Source organism: Tachyglossus aculeatus, chromosome 2 (genome assembly GCF_015852505.1).
Source record: "Tachyglossus aculeatus isolate mTacAcu1 chromosome 2, mTacAcu1.pri, whole genome shotgun sequence".
Taxonomy (NCBI): domain Eukaryota; kingdom Metazoa; phylum Chordata; class Mammalia; order Monotremata; family Tachyglossidae; genus Tachyglossus; species Tachyglossus aculeatus.
In genome coordinates, this window is record NC_052067.1 from 78,558,517 (window position 1) to 78,582,809 (window position 24,293).

At 45.3% G+C, this 24,293-nt stretch overlaps 1 protein-coding gene and 1 long non-coding RNA gene across 6 annotated transcripts in view; one reads left to right on the forward strand and one right to left on the reverse strand.

The window, feature by feature from the left end:
- ECT2L (epithelial cell transforming 2 like) overlaps positions 1 to 24,293 on the reverse strand; it is a 93,642-nt gene that overhangs the window by 46,929 nt on the left and 22,420 nt on the right. For all 5 annotated transcript variants that reach the window (XM_038767934.1, XM_038767900.1, XM_038767915.1 and 2 more), the window contains 4 exons: positions 10,322 to 10,484; positions 8,783 to 9,035; positions 2,793 to 2,961; positions 1,093 to 1,231 (listed from right to left, as the gene is read on the reverse strand). In XM_038767934.1, coding sequence (XP_038623862.1) covers positions 1,093 to 1,231; positions 2,793 to 2,961; positions 8,783 to 9,035; positions 10,322 to 10,484 — 724 coding nt within the window. The remainder of the gene's footprint in view (positions 1 to 1,092; positions 1,232 to 2,792; positions 2,962 to 8,782; positions 9,036 to 10,321; positions 10,485 to 24,293) is intronic.
- Positions 13,265 to 24,293, forward strand: part of LOC119946561 — a 38,474-nt gene continuing 27,445 nt past the window's right edge. Inside the window, exon 1 of the long non-coding RNA XR_005456426.1 lies at positions 13,265 to 13,341. This is a non-coding gene — a long non-coding RNA (uncharacterized LOC119946561). The remainder of the gene's footprint in view (positions 13,342 to 24,293) is intronic.

Here is a 24,293-nt window from a genome sequence, read left to right on the forward strand (position 1 = left end):
TGGCAGGCTCGTTCTTTGAGGAAAAAAAATGGAGCCACCCCCTGATTTTGAGGTCTATGCCAATGAGCCCCCACTAACCATGGAGAACTGTGAGCAGAGTAGCTCTGAACACATTTGGACTTCTGGTTTTGAGCTCCCATTGCATGCACTCTAGCCTCGCGTCTACGAATTCCGGGAATTCCTGGGGCTTTAAGCCCCTGCCCTCATTTATCAGTCTTGTTAAAGACCAGAAAAGGCTCAACTGGGAAGACTACCTCACCACTATTTCCATTCCCCTGTTGAAGCCCAAGAGAGATTTAGTTAACGTTATTTTGCAGGCCCAGAATGAAGGTAAAACCCTGTATTGGCTGAAGTTGCGGAGTTCGGCCTGACTCAAACTGCACCTGGGAAGGCAAAGCTTGTAGTAATAATAATAATGATGGCATTTGTTAAGCGCTTACTATGTGCAAAGTACTGTTCCAGGTGCTGGGGGGGATACAAGGTGATCACATTGTCCCACATGGGGCTCACAGTCTTGACCCCCATTTTAGAGGTGAGGTAACTGAGGCTGAGAGAAGTTATGTGACTTGCCCAAGGTCACACAGCAGACATGTGGGGGAGCCAGGAATAGAACCCATGACCTCTGACTCCCAAGCCTGGGCTCTTTCCACTGAGCCACGCAGCTTCTCTTGTACTTGGCCCTACCTCGCTTCCAGGAGGAATGGGGAAAGAGTGGATGGGTAGACCTTCCCACTTACAACTTAATGAAAATGTTTTAAAAAGACAACTTGATTAGCACGGTCTCATCAACTGGATTTCTGCAAAGCAATTGTACCCAAAATAGGATCCTATTTTGAATGATTAATCTCTCACAAAGAAGCTTAGAAAAATTCTAACGTTGGTCCTACATCATTCTGCTTTTATTAATTGCTCACTTACAATTTCTTCTCTGTCCACTTAATTCATTTAACGACAGAGCTATGTACGTATAAATGATGATTTTCCAGTTACTAGCTGACGAAAGTTTCTTTAAAAGAAGAGATTGAGAAGCTTGCTATTTTCAAGCATCTCTTCCAGACCTAAGCAAAACACGCAGAAAATAATTGGTCTTGCCTCAAATGCGGGAATCCGAGATGATATCAACACCAGGAAAGGCTGAGCCGGACGAGAAAAGGTGTCATGATCTTGATAAACTACCCGCTGGTGTTGGTAGGTTGACTGAGGGTAAGAATGACTTCCAGCCACATTCTTTCTAGGTAGGAAAAAGAAAAATCATAGCTTTAATTCCTATAACATGATCCTTGAAAGGTGAGCAACACTTTCTCCTGCCACAGTTGTCCAGAGGACAAGTCAGTATCCTTAGATGGAGATTTTCCCAGACAAAAGGAGCCCAAGGCTTTTGACTTCTGGGTGAGCATGAAGTAGGGGGTCAGATCCTTCAGTCGTAACGTTGGCCCCGGAAACAAGAACTGGGGGATTGAACAGTGGCCAGAGCAGGGAGGTTCCTCCCACCATGCACATTTTCCTACGCTAAGGATTTTTCTCCCTTGGGACATTCAATGGGCACCTCAGAGGTAAGTACAGGAACAGCAAACCATTGAATTCCTGCAAATAATAATAGTTCTGGTATTTGTTAAGTGTTTATTATGTTCTAAGCGCTGGGGTAGATGCAAGGTAATCAGGTTGTATCATGTGGGGCTCACACCCTTAACCCCCATTTTACAGATGAGGTAACTGAGGCACAGAGAAGTTGAGTGGCTTGCCCGAGGTCACACAGCAGACAAGTGGTGAAGACATCCTTGGAGAGTATAAAGCGGTATGTTACATGATGGGCTCAATATCCTTTACTCACAAAGAGGCTAGTACGTGTTGTTGGTATGGGTGAAAGTGTACTTACTGGACACTGAAATTCTATTTTGGTCAACAAAACTACTGTCTAGCACATCAATCTTATTTTAGGTGTGGCAAGATCTCTGCAGCTTTATGTCTGTGAAATGAAATTTGTATGCCAATTTAAATCACAGATTGGAAGGGTAGGGTTCAGGCACTTGGTGCCTTTGGGGGGGCCTCCAGTCGGTTTATTTTTCAAGCTAGGTTTTAGTGGCTCTTGCATTTGTAAAAATATTCCTTAAGGCCCTCTTTTGTTCTGTGGTGAGAGGAGGTTTAAAAGGCACTGGCTGTCCGAAAAGAACAAAACAATTCTTTCTTCCTAGTGAATTTTAACCAGAATATCCATTTTCAAGAACTTTTCCTTAAGTAGATATAGACAATCTAAAAAGAGTCTTCAAAGTTTATCAATTGCTTCAAGACAACATACGATGTTATGTTTTGGTGCCAATTTCCCATTAGTAACTAGGATGGATGTTTGCTGTAGGTTTGATACTGGAAAAGATAGAAGCATATTCAAACCTCACTCGAGAATGTAGGTCCCATGAAATCTTATACGCATGAGTAACTTGAGTTGCTTCTTCAATCGCAAAAAGTTTCACCCTTAATTATGCTATCTCCCCTGGGAATGGGGTCACGTCTTTGTTCTTAGGAGTTCTATAATGTTCGATAAATTTCTTTCAAGTTTGATATTGAGATCAGAGATATAACTAGCTATTCCTAAGCATGAGACAGGACTGATTATCTCAGCACTCTTCTAGACCTCCCTGCTCTTACCTGTGGCTATTCATTCATTCATTCATTCATTCAATCGTATTCATTGCTTGGGAGAGTACAGTACAACAATAAACAGACACATTCCCTGCCCAAGACAATATCGAACCCTCTCCCAGACCTCTTTAAGGATGGTCTCCAGGTCTGTGTACCTTTTGGGTAGAGCTTCTACGGACTCCAATACAAGTCTTTTCTCCAGAGCTGAACTTAATTCCATTGACTCCTCCGTGGCCTGGGAGAGACGTGGGTGGACTCCGGATTTTAAGCGTCCATGGCAACACGTTCCACTCACCCAAGGGGGTCGAATTCTGAATAACTCCCCTGAAAATAAAACACCAGAAAACACTGCAGTTCACCCCTTAGCTTTCCCAAAGCCATGTTAACATGTGCAAAAGTGGGAGAATAGTAAGGAAGGGCGGCATTGTTCACTTATTGCCCATGGCAATGTCTGTATTTGATTTGGTGATGATATCAACTACTGAAAGCAGAGAGACCTAGTGGAAAGAGCACAGACCTGGGACTCAGAGGACCTGGATTCTAATCCCTGACCCATCACTTGTCTAATATGTGACCCTGGTCAAGTCACTTAATTTCTCTATGCCTCAGACATCTCAGAGATTCAATATGTGCTCTCCCTCCCATTCATTCATTCATTCAATCATTTATTGAGCGCTTACTGTGTGCACAGCACTGTACTAAGAACTTGGAAAGTACAATTCAGCAACAAATAGAGACAATCCCTGCCCATATGGGTTCACAGCCTAGAAAGGGGGAGACAGGCATCAAAACAAGTAAATGGGCGTCAATAGCATCAATATAAATAAATAGAATTATAGACATATATACACATCATTAATAAAAATAAATAGAATTATAAATATTTACACAAGTCCTGGGGTGGGGGGGAGGGTTGAGCAAAGGGAAAAGAGAGCAAGTCAGGGTGATTGGGAGGGGAGGGGGAGCCATGCGGGACCTGATTACCTTGTATCTACCCCAGTGTGCAGTACTGTGCTTGGAACATAGTAAGTTTTTAACAAATACCACAATTATTACTATTATGTTTTCCCGTCTGAGAATTACCAATGAGGGTTTGGTCATGGAAGGCCTCTTGGAGATGTGTTTTAAATAACGGTTTGAAGGTAGGGGAAGTGATTTTTCTGTCAGATATGAAGAGGGAGAGCGTTACAGGCCAGAGGCAGAATGTGGGCAAGAGGTTGACAGCGAGATACAGGGAGTTGATTGACATTAGAGGAGTGAAGTGTGAGGGCTGGGTTGTAATAGGAGAGCGGGGAAGTGAGGTAGGAGGGGGAAAGGAGCCGATGATACGGAGTTTCTGTTTGATGTGGAGGTGGATGGGCAAGGACTGGAGGTTCTTGAGGAGTGGGGAAACATGAACTGAATATTTTTGTAGAAAAATTATCTGGCAGAAGAGTGAAGTTTGGAATGGAGTTGGGAGAGACAGGAGGCAGGGAGGTCAGCAAGGAGGCTGATACAGTAATCAAGATAGGATAGGATAACTGCTTTTAGACTGTGAGCCCACTGTTGGGTAGGGACTGTCTCTATATGTTGCCAACTTGTACTTCCCAAGCGCTTAGTACAGTGCTCTGCACACAATAAGCGCTCAATAAATACGATTGATTGATTGATTGATTGATTGAACTGCTTGAATTAACGTGGTAGCAGTTTGGATGGAGAAGAAAGGGCGGATTTTAACAATGTTGTGAAGTTTGAACTGACAGGATAATAATAATAATAATAATGGCATTTATTAAGCGCTTACTATGTGCAAAGCACTGTTCTAAGCACGGGGGGAGATACAAGGTGATCAGGTTGTCCCACGGGGGGCTCACAGTCAATCCCCATTTTACAGATGAGGTGACTGAGGCACAGAGAAATTAAGTGACTTGCCCAAAGTCACACAGCTGACAATTGGCGGAGCCGGGATTTGAACCCCTGGCCACAGACTCCAAAGCCCGTGCTCTTTCCTCTGAGGATTTGGTGACAGATTGAATGTATATACGTTTGTACAGATTTATTACTCTATTTTACTTGTACATATTTACTATTCTATTTATTTTTTTGTAAATATATTTTGTCTTGTTGCCTGTCTCCCCCTTCTAGACTGTGAGCCCGTTGTTGGGTAGGGACTGTCTATATGTTGCCAAGCGCTTAGTACAGTGCTCTGCACACAGTAAGCGCTCAATAAATACGATTGAATGAGTGAATGAATGTGTGGGCTGAATGAGAGACGAGTCAAGGATAATGCCAAGGTTACAGGCTTGTGAGACAGGGAGGATGGTGGTGAGGGGAAAGTCACAGGGAGAGAAGATGGAGTTTGGGTGGGAAGATGAGTTCTGTTGTGGACAAGTTAAGTCTGAGGTGTTAAGTTTGAGGACATCCAACTAGAGATGTCAGCAAGGCAGGAGGAAATATAAGACTACAGAGAAGGAGAGAGATCAGGCCTGGGTATAATAACAATAATGATAATTATGGTATTTATTAAGCACTTACTATGTGTCAAGCACTGTTCTACACACTGGGGGAGATACTAGTTAATCAGGTCAGACACAATCCCACGTGGAGATCACAGTCTAAGAAGGAGGGAGAACACGTGTTGGTTGAATCCCCATTTTACAGATGAGGAAACTGAGGCACAGAGAAGTAAAGCGACCTGTCTAATGTCACGCAGCAGGCAAACTGGTGGAGCCAAAATTAGAACCCAGGTCCTCTGGCTTCTAGGCCCGTGCTCTCTCTACTGGGCCACGCTACTTCTCTATTTGTGATTTAGTCAAGGCTCATCCCCAGCTCACCTGGGAACTGAATGAACGAAGCGCTTAGTACAGTGCTCTGCACACAGTAAGCGCTCAATAAATACGATTGATTGAAATACGATTGATTGAACTGGACTGGATTCAAACTACGGGTCAGGGGCTCTGCTTGGGCCAGTCCATGCTGGACTTGATTAGACAGGAGATTTCCAGGCCAGAGGACTGAATATACTATTCCATTTCTCTGAGAAGTCAAACTAGAAAATATATGCTTTAGGGTAAATTGGGTAAATTGCTCAGTTGATGAAATATCTTGTCAGTGTGAATAAAACTTCACATAAGGCCAGTGTGAGTAAGACAATGCCTGAGAGCAGAAGGCCCACCTATATTAGATACCAATGAGAGGTAATTTGTCAAATTATGTAGTACTCAATTACCCAGTAAGCATTTTTCTAAGCGAGTATTTTACTCTGGCTAAGTACTGAAGAGCACTCCCTAAATTTAGTTCAATCAGGCCTGCACCTGGGCAGAATTCAGAATTATCCCAAATATCATTTTTCCATTTAACTCCCTGAATTTCCTTGTAAGATGCAGTGAATCTCTTCAGCTGATGCACTCTCAGATCTCTGCAAAGTAGAAACTTGTGGCCACAAACGTGGCTTGTTCCGCATACTGTTCTTCTCCTCTCTTCATCTCTACTTCCCTCCTTCCATTGTGCCCTTCATGATCCCTCCCCTGTTCTTTTCTTCCTTCTCTCACCTTTCCCTATCATCTCTCTTCCCCCATCATGCCCCACTTTCCCCTTCAATCATTCAGATCCATTTTTTTAAATAGCTTTTAAAAAGCGCTTACGACGTGCCAGTCACCGTACTGCACTGTACAAGATATCAGGTTGGACAAAGCCCATATCCCACATGAGGCTCATAGTCTTCTTCCCCATTTTACAGATAACTGAGGTGCAGACTGAAGTGACTTGCCTAAGGTCACACAGCAGACAAGTGACACAGCCAGAATTAGAATCCAGGTCCTCTGACTCAGGCCCTTCTTGTGATCTTTGCTCCCTTCTCAATCCCCTCCTTGCCACCCTCTCCTCTGCTCTCTCCTGCTGTATTCTGCTCACAGAAATGCTCGAAGAAACTTGGAGATATTGCTTTTGACTTTCAGAAGGCACTTTTCATCATAGAGCTAAAGTCTTCTTGCATTTTTTATTCTCCACAGGGAGAGCTGAGGCCCGGCAGGATTAAATGCTTGGCTCAGATCAACCGAAGATCAAAATGCAAACACACACCTCTTTTCCCCTTAGCTCTCTTCACTCTCCCTCCCTGCTGAGGAATCTATGCCCAAGGAAATGTCCATGTGTGAAACTGGAACTCGTCAATGAACTATTGCCAAGAGATAGTAGATTAGAAGAAAAAAATAAAGAGGGAAACATTATTCATTCCCTCTCCTCCCCATAATGCTTTTTACAATGATGATAAATTCACGTCTGAAAATGCAGTAAGTGCCTTCTTAGACTCTTATCTAGCTTGAATAAATTGTTAGACAAAATTAGATAGCAAAAAGCTTGTTCTTGGTTAAATAAAAGCACTACTGCTCTGCTTGAACCTACACTGACAAAGTGAAGTGTTACTGAGGAAAATCAGGGGTTTGGCCATTCACGTTGACTTAGTTTGCCTGGTATTATCACACTCACCACGTCTGCGTCCCTTTGCACACACACAGACAAATCCCACCTCGGATGGGGCGGTTAAAAATAATCACGCATTCCACCTCTATCCTAATGGTGCTAACAATATCAGTTAAACAATAGGGAAATTTACGCTGGGCTAGCTTGGCTACAAGTAACAGGGAAACAGTAAGCAGCGTGCTTTAGTGGATAAAGCACTGGCCACAAAGTCTGAAGGACCAGTGTTCTCAATCTGGTTCTGTCACTTGTCTGCTGTGTGACCTTGGGTGAGTCACTTCACTCCTCTGTGCCTCAATTACCTCATCTGAAAACACAGGGAATCAGGCTGTAATCCCCATCCAGGATATCCAACCTGATAAGGTTGTATCTACCCCAGCGCTGAGCACAGTGCTTGGCTCATAGTAAGCACCTACCACATACCAGGAGAAAAAGTAAAACACAGTAGACTATAGTCCTGCAGATGGGATACTCTCCCTTTGAGATTGATTTTACTGGCCTGACTGATGACAGCTACGGGGGCTGGCAGCCACTCGGTACTCAATGTCTTCCCCCAGTCATCATCATCATCATCAATCGTATTTATTGAGCGCTTACTGTGTGCAGAGCACTGTACTAAGCGCTTGGGAAGTACAAATTGGCAACATATAGAGACAGTCCCTGCCCAACAGTGGGCTCACAGTCTAAAAGGGGGAGACAGAGAACAAAACCAAACGTACTAACAAAATAAGCAACCTGGACCAAGAACCCAGAATTCCGCTTTTAAGGATCTTTGTTGCCGCTTGGGTAATTCTGTGCATGGCTGGGAAATTGTGTAAGATGATGTCGCTAAGGAATTTGTTACCATGTCTTTTTTTGTGGTATTTGTTAAGCACTTACTAAGCGCCAGGCACTGTACTAAGTGCTGGGGTAGATACAAGATAATCAGGTTGGATATAGTTCCTGTCCCACATGACTCACGGAATTAATTCCCATTTTACAGACGAGAACTCCCTGCGGCTGGCTAACCAGGGCAGCAATATGGTTGGTAGCGGGCAAAGAGGGGGAGGATGCAGCAGCGTGGCCTAGTGGGTAGAGCCCGGGCCTGGTTCTAATCCCAGGCCTGCCACTTGTCTGCTGTGTGACTCTGGGAAAGTCACTTCACTTCTCTGAGCCTCAGTGCCCTCATCTGGAAAATGGGGATAAAGGCTGTGAGCCCTATGTGGGACAGGGACTGTGTCCAACCCAGTTACCTTGAATCTACCCCAGTGCTTAGTACAGTGTCTGGCACCTAGTAAGAGCTCAGCAAATACCACAATTATCATTACTATGATTACTTCCCAAGCTTGTACTTCCCAAGCACTTAGTACAGTGCTCTGCACATAGTAAGCGCTCAATAAATACGATTGATGATGATGATAATAAAGCCTAAATGTCATTAATCAGGTAGGCATTTTCCTGGAGGGGTTCACACGGCAGGTTCTGGGTTCCGACTTGTGGTTCAAATCTTTCATCCTGCCTGCAGGTTCACTTTCTAAAACATCACTAGGAAAGCAGCTAATGTTAATCTGTCCTCCAGCAGATGCAAATGGAATATTTTCCTGATGAAAAATTAGTTTTAAAAGACACCCTTTCTCCGTGCCCACTTTTTCCCAAGGACTAGCCCCCGCCCGCTTTGGAAAGGAGACTCGGGTTTTTAAAATGAACTGACGCCTTCGTTGCACCATTCTCTTCCAAATCATCTTCCTCAAGCGCTTCTCTCCTTGCCTTGCCTTCCCTTCCTCCTGCTGTGCCTTCCCTCCGGCGCCGGTCCCGCAGATGGCAGTGGCTTCCCTTGGGCTCAGCCAGTCTAAGGTGGCGACGCAGGCGATGTAGTGTCGCTTCCACGCGGCATATTCGTTGACCGCGGGTGTGTATGGCAGAAACCATCCTAACTTGATGCACTTGCGTCTCCACAGGCCGTCCTTCCGGCAGAGACATGGAAGAGAAAGAAAAGCTGTCACGCCCTGAATGTTTGGGAACCCAGGCCACGCTGGCTCAACAACAGGGAGGCTTCTCTGGTAGGTGATGCATCAGCTTTGCTACTTTATGGCCTCTAGAGCCCTCTCGACTGGAAGCCTGCTGTGGGTAGCAAACGGGTCTACCATCTCTGCTATGCTGTATTCTCCCAAGTGCTTAGTACAGTGCTCTGTACACAGTAGGTGCTCAATAAATATGATTGATTGATTTATGTTGCCTACAACTGATTTGGCCTTTTCCTGAGGCAAAAAGAGTGCTTATCCGCAGATCCATCGTTAGGTTGATAGGTAATGTACAGAGACATACATGATATATTATCAATTATGCATTTATATTAACGCCCGTCGCCCACTCTAGACTGTAAGGTTGTTGTGGGCAGGGACTGTGTGTATCAACAGAGTTGTACTATGCCAAGTGCTTAATACAATGCTCTGCACACAGTGAGTGTTGTGTAAATACCTGTCATGATGATGATGAGGATGATGATGGTAAGACCCTCTTCCCTGAGTTCAAGAGCATCAAAAATACCTTAAAAGGCTGAGCGACAGATTGATCTTCCAACCACCAGTCAGATAGATCATATACAGACAAATATTCCCTATTAGTGAGCTTCTAATGTTAACACATCCTTGGAGGAAAACTCTCAACAAATCTTGTGGATTCTGCAGTCCAACAGATGTATTAAAACATTCAAATCAAGGCAGACATAAGCACAAAAAAGCATGAAAATGCCCATTTCTCTCCAAAACTCTCCCTTTTGGGCCCATTAAATCTAACATTTGAAAAGTTCTTATTCCAATCACCAATCGCCATATGTGATAATGACCACATATGAAAATGCCCCACAGCTCTTATGTACATATCTATAGTTTATTTTTATGAACGTCTGTCTCCCCCTCTAGATGGTAAGCTCGTTGTGGGCAGGGAAACATGTCTGACAACTCCGTTAAACTGTACTCACTCAAGCGCTTAGAACAGTGCTCTGCACAGTAAGCACTCCATCAAAACGACCGACTGATTGGCCGAGCTCATACATTTGGCCCACAGACGGTGCAGCATTACTCTGAGAGTGAAACCAGGCCTTTATAAATTAGGGAAGGGCCTCAAAACAATTCCGGTCCTGCCGATCTTATCACTTATTTGAAAGTCATCCACGTATTTGGGAAAGACTGCTGGCGCGGCAGGTGAGGGGTAGATCACATTTCTATCTCTGAAGTGACAAGGAATAAACCTGTTCAGTTAAAAACTTCCAGTGCCAGTTAACTTGAGCAGCCGCACACAGATCTTTGGGGTTCAGAAAGGAGAAGATGAACAGAGAAATGAAACGTGGTAACACGGTAGAGAAATCCACCGGGGATGCCGGAATCCTCTCTGCCAGCCAGCCTTGGGTAAATCTGCAAAGACAGACACAGGATTTTCATCTAAAGTATAGGTATCCAAAGATGACAAAAATGCCCTCTAGACTGTGGGCAGGGAATGGGTCTGTTTGCTGTCATATTGTACTCTCCCAAGCGTTTAATGCAGTGCTTAGCACACAGTAAGCGCACAATAAATACGATTGAATGAATGAATACGTGTGCTTGCCCCCTCAGATCTTCGACTTAACAGGCAACATCATCATCATCATCAATCGTATTTATTGAGCGCTTACTGTGTGCAGAGCACTGTACTAAGCGCTTGGGAAGTACAAGTTGGCAACATATAGAGACGGTCCCTACCCAACAGTGGGCTCACAGTCTAAAAGGGGGAGACAGAGAACAAAACCAAACATACTAACAAAATAAAATAAATAGAATAGATATGTACAAGTAAAATAAATAAATAAATAGAGTAATAAATATGTACAAACATATATACATATTTACAGATGCTGTGGGGAAGGGAAGGAGGTAAAATGAGGGGGATGGAGAGGGGGAAGATGGGGGGGGATGGAGGGGGGAAATGGAGAGGGGGAAATACAACACAAATGTTGTATGTATACAGCATGGAAATACTGCTGCTGTTCAAGGGGAGTGTGAGGGTTGCATTCACAGATGAAGGCTGAGAACTACAAATTGGAAAATAGATGTGGATGGTCCTGCCATCGCTAGGGTTGTGTCCGCCCTTTGTTGCCTGGATGGATTTCTCACTGTGGTCGGGCCCCGTGATGGGAAACAGAGACCCTAGTAGCAAAAGAGCAACCTGGGCCCCAGCAGTTGGGTTCGAGTTCTTGTTCAACCCACCAACAGTGAAACGGGTGAGCACAGAGGTCACCGCAAGTGAGGGAAGCACAAACACGCCAGATATCTTTCGCCAGTCCTTCCTAATGACTGCTCCTGATGATCTCTGCGACTAAGAGCATTATGAATAAGCAAGATCCACAGATAAACCGAACTCATCATAATGTATAGTGCCACGGTTCCCCCCACCCTCCTCACCCAACGCCTCATTACCGGAATGTGCCAACTCTCATTAGTTCTGTTCTGATATTTTCCAGGAAAAGCATTAAAAACTTGAGTAAATCACACTGGATATTGAGAGAGAGAAGAGAAGGCCATGTCCATCAGCAGGGGAGGCAAACTTCCCCAGGTGCTTGCTTCAGGACATCCAGACGGAGCTCAGTGAGTATCATTACTACTGTTTCTTCGTTTGGGCCAATTTTCAAACATCTCCTCCTTCCCTGGCTCTCAACACTCTCCGATAGGGAGAAGACGTCTTAGTCTCTGGGAGAGGCGCCAGCTGTCAGATTTGAGCGCTCCGGCACCTCTCCCAGGAGAATTTCCTGACAGAGCAGAGGGAGAGATAAGGGACAGGGGAGCTGAAGTTGTGATTTGTTACAGACTCTTCTGGTATTTGTCTCTATTACCTTATCAAGCCTTTACAATCACGGGCTCCTCTGGAAGGCCTCCATGGACCTGCTAGTTGGAGAGTTTTTCTGAATAGACAGGAGGCAGAATGATAGCCAAAAAAGAACTGGAAGAAAATTAGGCGAGGGCCTGTGAATCTCTGCTGGATTTCTCCACACCTCGTTTTCTGGGCAGCGATCGGCCACTGGGCATCTGAGTCCCGCCGACTGACATGCCCCCTCATCTCATTTGGGAGTTGATCAATTGATGAACCGAGGGAGGACTGGCAGCGGGACAATGAGGTTTACTTTAAATCAGTAGTTTTCGCTTCTGCATGGTTCACACGAGTGAGGCTTTAAGGAGTCATCAAAACCTTGGAACTAGCAGCAGCAGTAAGACAAACCATTGAGGCCCCCACAGACATGCCTCAAACTTCATTAACAGCAGAAGTGGTATTAGTGCTCTAACAGCAGTGAGACACTTGGCAGCCTAATGAACGTGATAGAGTACGAAGTACATAAACCAAAATGGAGAACCTGTGAGGAGACAATGAACCAAATGTGCTTTGCTCACTTCTTGTGGCAAGGACAGTTTAAATTATTCAAGAAAACGCTTTGCAGGGTGCTGCTTGATGTACAATGTGTATTTGGCAAAGATAATATAGCTTAGAAATATGAGAACTGACTCTGGCTCGCTGCTTGATAAGATACAGAGGTTGCCAAAACTGTGGTGAGAGCTACTGAACTAGTAGGTTCACGTGTATGAGAACCAACCGATGCATGTTATGCTATTAATATTACAGTATTTTACTAACCTGAGGGAAAAGTGGGATTTGGGAGGCTCATAAGATACTACAGCTTCAGCCTCTAAATTCGTGGAGTCTTGGAAGGGCGTTAATGGATTTGATGGAATTTCCAGTTTTTACAAGAGTGGGCTGTTTGATGGGAGAAGGAAAACTGCAGAGAACATATGGACTTGCATTACTCTGTTCTAGCAGATTTCTACGGTACATAACTTCCATTTTCTCAGTTGAATTGATGATGTGGATGAACCATCACCATCATCACTGACACCACGGTCATCAGAGCTTACCGAGTACCTAGGGGGAACATGGCACTGAGCTAGGAACTTGGAGTCTGGCCAACTGCAAGTAAGAGTTGCAAAGCATTTCATTTCCTAGAACTGTAGGCCTGGAAGGAGCTTCGATAGATCATCTGGTTTCCTCCCCGCACCGGCCCCTGCTGTTGAAATTTCCATTAGACCATCCCGGATAGCCGTTGTCTAAATCTCCGGGGAATGAGACGGTTGGGAACCTCCTCCCACTCTTTCTGCATCTCATCGTCCAGCAGTGATGAGCGGTGTTTGGCGGGAGTGGTATCCACAGCGAGGGAAAGAAGCCAGGAGGCTGACAGTCCTGAGGCTGAGGGTAAGTGATGAGAGGAAGAAAAGCCTCCCTCCACTGAACTGGGGTTAAAAGGAGCCACAGTAAAGAGGCTGGTGGAGTTGGGCTTTCTCAGTTATGTGTGAAGGAAGACCAGTGAATGCAGTGGAGACATAATCATCAGGCGAGCACAGAGCCTGACTCTGCTTTGTAAAGGTTTCCCTTTGCCAGTGGGGCCCTGGATCCGGTCTGTTGTTTGTTGTTTTTATTCTATTTATTTTATTTTCTTAGTATGTTTGGTTTTGTTCTCTGTCTCCCCCTTTTAGACTGTGAGCCCAATGTTGGGTAGGGACTGTCTCTATATGTTGCCAATTTGTACCTCCCAAATGCTTAGTACAGTGCTCTGCACATAGTAAGCGCTCAATAAATATGATTGATTGATTAAAATGGTACTTGTTAAATACTTTAGTATGTGCCAGGCTCTGTACTAAGTGCTGAGTTAGATACCAGCTAATTAGGTTGGACGCAGTCCGTGTCCCACGTGGGGCTCACAGTCTTAATCCCCATTTTATAGAAGAGGTAACTGAGGCACGGAGAAGTTAAGTTAATTGCCCAAGGTCACACAGCAGACAATTGGCGGAGCCAGGATTTGGTTTAAGACGCTTGGCTGCACTTAGGCGGCAAAACAGTGGCCACCCTCTCCCGACTGCCACTTCGGGGCCCATGACCCTGAGTGTGCTTTGCCAGGCACCTGGTGAATTGAAAGACATCCCACAGTAGCCTAGCTGAGTTCGTCCAAACCCCCAAACCTAGAGTGTGTCACTCTTGTGGGTCTGTCGCTGGGGAGAAATTTTCTCTACCCTGATTCCACAAAACGAGAACCTGTTTGCTTGAAAAGCTGTAACCTAAAAGCTGCAGCCCAATGCATAATCAGGGACGGAATCCACCTCACCACTGTCAGAAACCTGTTCCACAGGTTTGGCGAGAAAGCCGACTCAGAGGCTCCACAACTTGTTGCCCATAAAACAGATTCAAACGCCTGACTTTCCCTTCCCCTTGAAGGCTGCCAGTACGTTAGTGATGTTGGACAAACTGTTCAGTATTTGGTTTATCCATATGGCCACAGTCTTAATGATTATGAGGGCATGGATCATCTGATTTAAACGAAATATTCATCTTTCTGCTTTGTGTCTGAAATGCAAAATATTCTTTCATTCATTCAATCATGTTTACTGAGCACTTACTGTGTGCAGAGCACTGTACTAAGCGCTTGGGAAATACAAACTGGCAACATAAAGAGACAGTCCCTACCCAACAACGGGCTCACAGTCTAGAAGGGGGAGACGGACAAAAAAAAAAAACAAAGCGCATCTCCATTTTTCAGGGTCACTAAGCCTGTAATAATAATAATGATGGTATTAAGCGCTTACTATGTGCGAAGCACTGTTCTAAGCCCTGGGGGGGATACAAGGTGATCAGGTTGTCCCACATGGGGCTCAGTCTTAATCCCCATTTTGCAGATGAGGCACGGAGAAGTGAAGTGACTTGCCCAAGGTCACACAGCTGATTAGTGGCAGAGCGGGGATTAGAACCCATGACCTCTGACTCCCACGCCCGGGAGTCACACTGCTTCCAGAAGTGACTTACCCACTCACACAGCAGACGAGGGGCAGAGTCAGGATTAGAACCCATGACCTTCTGGCTCTTAGGGTCGGGGTCTATCCACTAGGCCATGCAAGCTTGGGCCTACAATCCATACACCCATCCCCCTTCCCCTCCCATGCCTGTTGCCGGTGGCAAATCATTCACAAATGAAATATAATGGCAGTTCCAGTTTAGTGATGGATGTGGTACAGTGAAAACTGCCCAAGATACCCCTTCTTCTAGGTCATTACCTAAAAGACTATTTGTTGCATAGTTATAAACTATAAAATCAAGAAAAGACCACTGTCATAAAGGTGAGAAGCAGCCTGACTTAGTGAAAAGAGCCCGAGCTTGGGAGTCACAGATCTTGGGTTCAAATCCCGGCTCTGCCACTTGTCAGCTGTGTGACTTTGGACAAGTCACTTAACTTCTCTGTGCCTCAGTTACCTCATCTGTAAAATCGGGATTAAGACTGTGAGCCCCATGTGGGACAACCTGATAACTTTTTATCTAGCCCAGCACTTAGAACAGTGCTTTGCACATAGTAAGTGCTCAATAAATACCATTATCATTAATATTATTATAAAGACTACTTCTCTAGGGACAACCAGGAAACTCCTAAGGAGGACTGGCTAGGATACTTTTAAGAAATTTTCCAAAGGACCAGCAGCTTCCAATTATTCCTTAATGAGAAAAACATCTTAATGGGGAAATGGAAAATCATGAGGGATGATAATAATAATAATAATAATAATAATAATGGCATTTGTTAAGCACTTTCTATGTGCAAAGCACTGTCCTAAGCGCTGGGGGGATACAAGGTGATCAGGTTGTCCCACGGGGGGCTCACAGTCTTAACCCCCATTTTACAGATAAGGTAACTGAGGCTCAGAGAAGTTAAATGACTTGGCCAAGGTCACACGGCAGACATGTGGTGGAGCCGGGATTCGAACCCATGACCTCTGACTCCAAAGCCTGTGCTCTTTCCACTGAGCCATGCTGCTTTTTTTATAGAAAGGGCTTACAGTGTACCGCCCAGGAAACAGTACACTTCTTCAGGGGCTCCAGTTCCATGAGGCAATAGAAGTCTGCTGCCTCCACAGGCCTGGCACTACTGTATCTCCATCCCCCTCATCTTACCTCCTTCCCTTCCCCACAGCACCTGTATATATGTATATATGTTTGTACATATTTATTACTCTATTTATTTTACTTGTACATATTTATTCTATTTATTTTATTTTGTTAGTATGTTTGGTTTTGTTCTCTGTCTCCCCCTTTTAGACTGTGAGCCCACTATTGGGTAGCGACTGTCTCTATATGTTGCCAACTTGTACTTCCCAAGCGCTTGGTACAGTGCTCTGCACACAGTAAGCGCTCAATAAATACAATTGATGATGATGATAAGAAAATCATTAGCTTCTCCCCCACAGCTTTGGGGTCAATCAATCAATCAATCGTATTTATTGAGCACTTACTGTGTGCAGAGCACTGTACTAAGCGCTTGGGAAGTACAAGCTGGCAACATATAGAGACAGTCCCTACCCAACAGTGGGCTCACAGTCTAAAAGGGGGAGACAGAGAACAAAACCAAACATACTAACAAAATAAAACAGATATGTACAAGTAAAATAAACAGAGTAATAAATATGTACAAACATATATACATATATACAGGTCAGGGCAGGAGCTACACCATGACTTTCCCCACCCCGTGGTATTGAAAGGGGGGAGAAAGCGGAGCCAAGACGGTGGCCCCACAGCAGGCTGAGGCTCCCGCCTGACTCTTGAACCAGGTGGAGTTTCTCTCCTCGTCCCCAGGGTCCAGGGCCTGGCTGGAGGTTCGTTCACTTGGGGCCCACTCCCAGGGCCCAGCAGAGGGGCAGGGAGTGAGAAGGGGTGTAATCATCATCATCAATCGCATTTATTGAGCGCTTACTATGTGCAGAGCACTGTACTAAGCCCATGGGAAGTTGCGCTTACCCAGCTTGGCCACGCCTCTTGGCAACCACTCTGAGCTCCATCTTCTCCTCTCTGACCCCGGAGCCTTGTAGGGATCCAGGGTGAGCCGGCCATCTGCCTCATCCTGAGACAAGCGACCACAGAGGGGAAAGGAAAGGGGACCCAAGAGTTCCTCTTGCCTCCAGTGGGCTCGCAAGCCCAGTATGGGACTCTTTGTGGCCCCCCATTCTCTGGCAGTGTGGCTGGGGCCCTTGTTGCACCTGAGTCTCTAGACTCAGAGATTGGGTTGGAGCCTTTTCTCTTCCCTGGCAACCCTGGGAGGCCTTCCCAGACTGAGCCCCTTCCTTCCTCTCCCCTTCATCCCCCTCTCCATCCCCCCCATCTTACCTCCTTCCCTTCCCCACAGCACCTGTATATATGTTTGTACAGATTTATTACTCTATTTATTTTACTTGTACATATCTATTCTATTTATTTTATTTTGTTAGTATGTTTGGTTTTGTTCTCTGTCTCCCCCTTTTAGACTGTGAGCCCACTGTTGGGTAGGGACTGTATATGTTGCCAACTTGTACTTCCCAAGCACTTAGTACAGTGCTCTGCACACAGTAAGCGCTCAATAAATACGATTGATGATGATGATGATGAAGGTTTTTAAGTATGCATGGAGGAATTCTGCCCTGGGAGACCACGACCTAACAGTACACTTCCCTTTAGACAACAAACTAGTTTAATAATAATAATAATAATAATAATAGCATTTGTTAAGCACTTACTATGTGCCAAGCTCTGTTCTAAGCACTGGGGGGGATACAAGGCAATCGGATTGTCCCACGTGGGGCTCACAGTCTTAATCCCCATTTTACAGATGAGGTAACTGAGGCACAGAGAAGTTAAGTGGCTTGCCCAAAACCACACAGCTGACAAGTGGCAAGGCAGGAATTTGAACCCACAACCTCTGACTCCCAAGCCTGGGCTCTTTCCACTGAGCCACACTGTTTCAGTTGTGGGCAGGGGACGTGTCTACCAACTCTGCTACGTTGTACTCTCCCAAGTGCTTAGTACAGTGCTCTGCATACTGTAAGCACTCAATAAATACCATTTGCTGATACTGCTCCTGGAAAAACATAACCCCTTGAACCTTCTCTCCCAGTTAGCTCCCATGCTCAAAATGAAAACCTGCCATTCTTGCCCTTCTGAAGGAAATGTTACAGACACACACATATATTATACTGTCCCAAGTGCTTAGGATAGTGCTCTGCACACAGTAAGCTCAGTAAATACCACTGATTGATTGCTTTTTTTAACGGTGTTTATTAAATGCTTGCTTACTATGAGCGCAGCAACATACTAAGCCTTGGGGTAGATACACACTAATCAGGTTGGACACAGGCCCTGTCCCACATGGGGCTCACAGTTTTAATCCCCATTGTATAGATGAGGGAACTGAGGCCCAGAGAAGTGAAGAAACTCGCTGTAGGTCACGTAGCAGACACGTGGCCGAGTGGGAATTCATTCATTCAATCGTATTTATTGAGCGCTTACTGTGTGCAGAGCACTGAACCCAGGTCCTTCTGATTCTCAGGCCTCTGATCTATCCACTAGGCCACTCTGCAGGGAAGAGACTGATAAGGAGAAAGTGCAGACAAAGACATAAAAAAGCAACACAGGAGTCCTTAGAGGGAAAATGAGAGGTACAGAAGAGAAACAAATGTGAGGGAAAGAAGGGAAATGAGTTGAAAAGATTAATAAGAGAATGAAGAGAATAAAACAGAGAGGGGTACCTTCATGCCCTACTAAAATCTCATCAGGAAGTTAAAGAAAAGGCATCTACCTAGTTTCTGCTATCAACTAACATAGCAGGCAATTCTCTTTGCTGTGTTGAAGAAACTGTACCAGCAGAGTCAGGCTTGTGTTCAAAATGCATCCAAAATCACCCAAGCAATAGCAAGGTGCTCGTTGTCGGGTAGGGACCGTCTCTATATGTTGCCAACTTGTACTTCCCAAGCGCTTAGTACAGTGCTCTGCACACAGTAAGCGCTCAATAAATACGATTGAATGAATGAATGAATTTACAGAACCTAACTAATTTATACAAAACAGAATACTGATTCTCTACTCTAATGGTAGGCAAGAAGAGCATGGATTAAATATATATATATATATACAAGCTGCTTAAAAAATGTAATTTTATGCAAGAGAGTTAACCTCCTCCAGACAAACTTTTCCAAGGAATTCCATCTCCTTTTATTTCCTTTGGCCACGATCTGGTAGAGGTGCTAATGAGCAGTGAAATAATCAAAAGCTGGTAGGCAGGCAGCCAGAGGGAGAAGCAGCAAAGAGCCTGGATAATCCCCAATCTGTCTAATAAACTTTTGAAGAACCGAGAGTTGGCTGGGTTTACAGGGCCCTATGAATCAATTTCCCAAGAGATGGGCCAAACTAGGCCTCGAGACAATTTACACACAGGCTTGTTAGACTGTAAACTCCTTCAGGGGGCAGCTATTTCAGCCGCCACTAGTTGATTTCATTAGAGAATTTACAGTTTTCAGGGACCAGTGTCTTTTATTTCTGTTGTACATTCCCAAGTGCCTCACATAGGTCTTTGCCATAACAGGAACTCGGTAAGTTTTACTGAGGATGAAGAACTGCCGCTGAAATCAACAGAAGAGGTTGAGGATCCAAAACTGATCTTAAATTTATAACAATCGTTTCATTCAAATCTGAAGCCAAATCACCTCTAGCAGAACATAAAATTTTATTAAACAGAACCAGGAAACATTTTAGTTTCAGGAATGAAGGCACTTTTGCCTCAGGGAAGTAAGAATTTAGATGCTCCCGGAGGCCCAATTATTCAACACACCTTGTCTCTGAAAAATAGCACAAGTTCTCTAATGAGAAGCAGCATGGCCTAGTGGATCAAGCATGGACCTGGGAATCAGAAGGAGCTGGGTTCTAATCCAGGCTCTGCCACTTGTCTGCTGTGTGACCTTGAGCAAGTCACTTAACTCATCTGTAAAATGGGGATGAAGACTGCGAGCTCCACGTGGGTCCTGGACTGCATCCAACCTGACTAGTTTGTATCTACTCAGCACTTAGTACAGAGGCTGGCACAAAGTAAGTGCTTAAACTTAAAAAAAAGAAATCAACTAGCGACAACAGAAATAGCTGGTTGGCAACTCTTTGGAACTAGACTGGACACTGGCTATGGCTTTGTTGGTTGGTTTATTCATTCAATCGAATTTATTGAGTGCTTACTGTATGCAGAGCACTGTACTAAGTGCTCGGGAGAGTACAATACAATAAGCAAACATATTCCCTGCCCACAACGAGCACATAGTCTAGAGGGGGAGAAAGACATTACTATAAAAAAAATTAGAGATATGTACATAAGTGCTGTGGGGCTGGAAGGGGGATGAATAAAGGGAGCAGGTCAAGGTGATGGAGAAGGTTTATGATCTGATTAGATTTCTGCAGTGGACAGGAAGAAAGGTTTTTAAAAAGCTTGACCTTCAGCCTTTTTTTAAAAAAAAAGTCTCTTTTTTGTAAAGCAATTGTAAGTTGATTTCTTCATCTTACACCCAGGCGTCATCAGGGATGCTGTTGCTGCTGGAGATGTACTATATGGCCTTTAATACCTTCCACAATGAGAATGTGCATAATCCACTAGATGTGGCCGAGGAATACTTTAGCCACATGAAATGAGTTAGGTGGTTTTGAAGGCCCATTAACTCACTCTAGGCTTTTTAAAAAAATACCATTGCAATATACTCAATAATACCCAAGGGGCTTAACAGTAAGTCCCCCCCCACTTCAAAAAAGCCCCCTCATCCCCTCCAGCTATTGCCCCATCCCTCTGCTTCCATTTCTATCCAAACTGCCTTAATTTCCTCTCCACAGTTCTCCTTTTAACCCTGTACAATCTGGCTTTCAACCTTCCATTCCAAGGAAACCGCACACTCTAAGGTCACAGATGACAACTTGTACTTCCCAAGTGCTTAGTACAGTGCTCTGCACATAGTAAGCGCTCAATAAATACGATTGAGTGAATGAATGAATGATGACCTCCTTAGAGCCAAGGGCTCTACTCCATCCATTCTGAACTTCCTGGATCTCTCTGCTGCTTTTGACATCACGGTCCACTCCCTTCTCCCGCGGGGCTGGGCTTGGGGCGATGAAGGGAGTAGAGAGGCAAGAGGGGAGTAGGAGTCAGAGGGATCCTCCCTGGGACTGAGTGCCAAAACATCTCTTCCTGCCCTCTGCTTCGCCCTGAAGTTTCTCCTTGTGAAACCAAAAGCAGTTCCGGTCAGAAAAGGGGGTGAGGGTGTGGCGGGGGAGCCTCCTTCTAGTCACCTCTGTGCCTCTACTCACTACCTCTCCCAAAAAGCCGACTTGTACGTCCCAAGTGCTTAGTACAGTGCTCTGCACACAGCTCAATAAGTACGATTGAATGAATGAATGAGAAAGATTCCTCCAGGAGTCACTGAGATGAAGCACTTAGGACAGTGCTCTGCACACAGTAAATGCTCAAAAATATGATTGAATGAAGAGGTAGGGGCAGGGCAAAGCCCCCTAGGGTGAACTGGTTGGCTCTCTGCTGTCCCATTCCTTACAATTTCAAGAGCAGCATCCCCTTGGTTAGTTTTCAGAGAAACCTCGTCTGCATAATACCCCAAGCAACAGGTTTATTGGAAAGGTCAAGATGGGACCCAATTATGGAGGTCGGCCTGCCGTACTAAACCCAGAGCCCTGGGTTTAAGCTCTGTGAGCTCCTCCATTATTCCAGCCCTGCCCTCGGGGCTTTGTTCTGGGTCCTCTACTCTTCTAACTTCACAATCTCTTGGGTAGCTGATCCACTCAAATGGCTTCAGCTACCACTTCCAAGCAGATGACTCAGAAATCTACCCCTCTAGTCCCGAAGGTTCGTCTGATCTGCAATCCTGCATGTTCTCTTGATTCCAGAAAATATCCACTTAGCTGTCCTGCCATCTTCTCCAACACAACATGTCTTAAACAGAACTTCAAATCGTTCCCCCTACACACGCTTCTTCCCGTAATTTTCCCATTTCAATTATTCAATCAGTCATATTTATTGAGCACCGAACTAAACGCTTGGGAGAGTGCAGTGTAACAGAGTTGGCAGACACAATCGCAGCCCACGGAGCTGAAAGTCTAGAGGGGGTGGACGATACTAAAATACATTGCGGATATGTACATAAGCGCTGCGGGGCTGACAGTGGGGTGATTAAAGGGAACAAATCCAAGGGCAAAGATGCCGCAGAAATAGAGTAGAAGAAATGATGGTGTAGTTGGGGAAGGCCTCTTGGAGGAGATGTGCTTTTAGTAAGCCTTTGAAGGAGGGGAGAGCGGTGGTCTGTTGGAAATGAAGGGGGAGGGAGTTCCAAGCTAGACGAAAGGACAGAGGAAAGGGGTCGGCGGGAGAGATAGATGAGATAGAGGTTATGGTGGGTGGGTTGACATTATAGGAACAAAGTGAGTGTGCTGTGTGTGTAGTTGGAAATCAGTGAGGTAAGATAGGGGATAGGGCACGGGCCCGGGAATTAGAAGGACTGGGTTCTAATCCTGGCTCTGCCACTTGTCTGCTGTGTAACCTTGGGCAAGTCACTTCACTTCCCTGTGCCTCAATTACCTCATCTGTAAAATGGGGATTAAGACTGTGAGCCCCACGTAGGACAAGGACCGTGCCCAACCCGATTCGTTTGTATCCATCCCAGCGTTTAGAACAGTGCCTGGCACATGGTAAGCACTTAACAAACACCATAATTAATATTACTATTAGGAGGCAAGGTGATCGACTGCTTTGAGGCCAATGGTGAGGAGCATCTCTTTGATGCGAAGGAGGATGGGCAACCGTTGGAGGTTCTTGAGGAGTGGGGAGGCACGGACTGAATGTTTCTTTAGAAAAATGACCCAGGCAGCAGAGTACACTATGGGCTAGATGGGGAGAAACAGGAGGTATGGAGGTCAGCAGGGAAGCTGATGCAGTAGTCAAGGCAGAATAGTTTAAGTGCTTGGCTTAATGTGATGGCAGTTTGGATGGAAAGAAAAGGGCGAATTTTAGTGATGCTGTGAAGGTTGAACTGACAGGATTTAGTGGCAGACTGAATGTGTGGGTTGAATGAGAGAGTTGAGTCGAAGATAATAATTTTGGTAATTGTTCAGCACTTCCTACATGCCAAACACTATACTAAGCACTGAGGTAGATACGAGCTATTCAGGATGGACACAGTCCCTGTCCCACATAGGGCTCTCAGTCTAAATAGGATGGAGTAGGATTTAATCCCCATTTTACAGATGAAGTTACGGAGGCACAGAGAAGTTGAGTGGCTTGCCCAAGGTCGCACAATCGCCCTGCGGCAGTGACAGGATTAGAATCCAAGCCCTCTGACTCCCATTACACTAGACAGTACTGCTTGTTAGGCTGGGAGAATGGTGGTGCTGCCTCTTCAGTGAAGGGGAAGTCAAGAGGAGAACAGGGTTTGAGTGAGAAGATGAGGAGTTCTGTTTTGGAAATATGTTAAGTTTGAGATATTGGCAGGACATCCAGATAGAGATGTTCTGAAGGCCGAAGAAATGCAAGACTGCAGAGAAGGAGAAAAATCAGGGCTGGAAATGTAGATTTGGGAATCATACTCATGGAGAGGGTAGTTAGAGCTATGGGAGCAAATGAGTTCTCCAAGGGAGTGGGTGTAGATGGAAAATAGAAAGGGACCCAGAACTGAGCCTTGAGGGACCCCAACAATTCAGCAGTGGCCGGAAAAGGAGGAGCCTATGAGGGAGACTGAGAATGAGCAGCCAGAGAGAGATAAGAGGAGAACCAGGAGAGGACGGTGTCAGTGAAGCCAAGGTTGAATAATCTTTCCAGGGGAAGGGGTTGTGGGGAGGTTCACGGTGTCAAAGGCAGCTGAGAGGTCGAGGAGGATTAGGACAGCATAGAGGCCATATAATTTGGCAAGAAAGAGATCACTGGCAACCTTTGAGAGGGCAATTTTGGTGGAGTGAAGTGGGTGGAAGCCAGATTGGAGGGGGTCAAGGAGAAAATCGGAAGAGAAGAAGTGGGGGCAGCGGGTATGGACAACTCGCTCAAGGAATTTGGAGGAAAATGTTAGGAGGGCGATGGGATGAGGACTGGAGGGAGCCGTGGGGGTCAAGAGAGGGTTTGTTGGGGATAAGAGATACATGAACATGACCCCGCCCTCCCTCCATCCCTCCGTCCATCCCTCCCTCCATCCCCCTGAGAGCTCCCCTCTTCCGGGAGGCCTTCCCACACTGAGCCCCCTCCCCACACCACCTGGATATATGTTGGAACGTATTTGTTGCTCTATTTATCTATTTTATTTCTACATATTCTATTTATTTTGTCTTGTTAATAT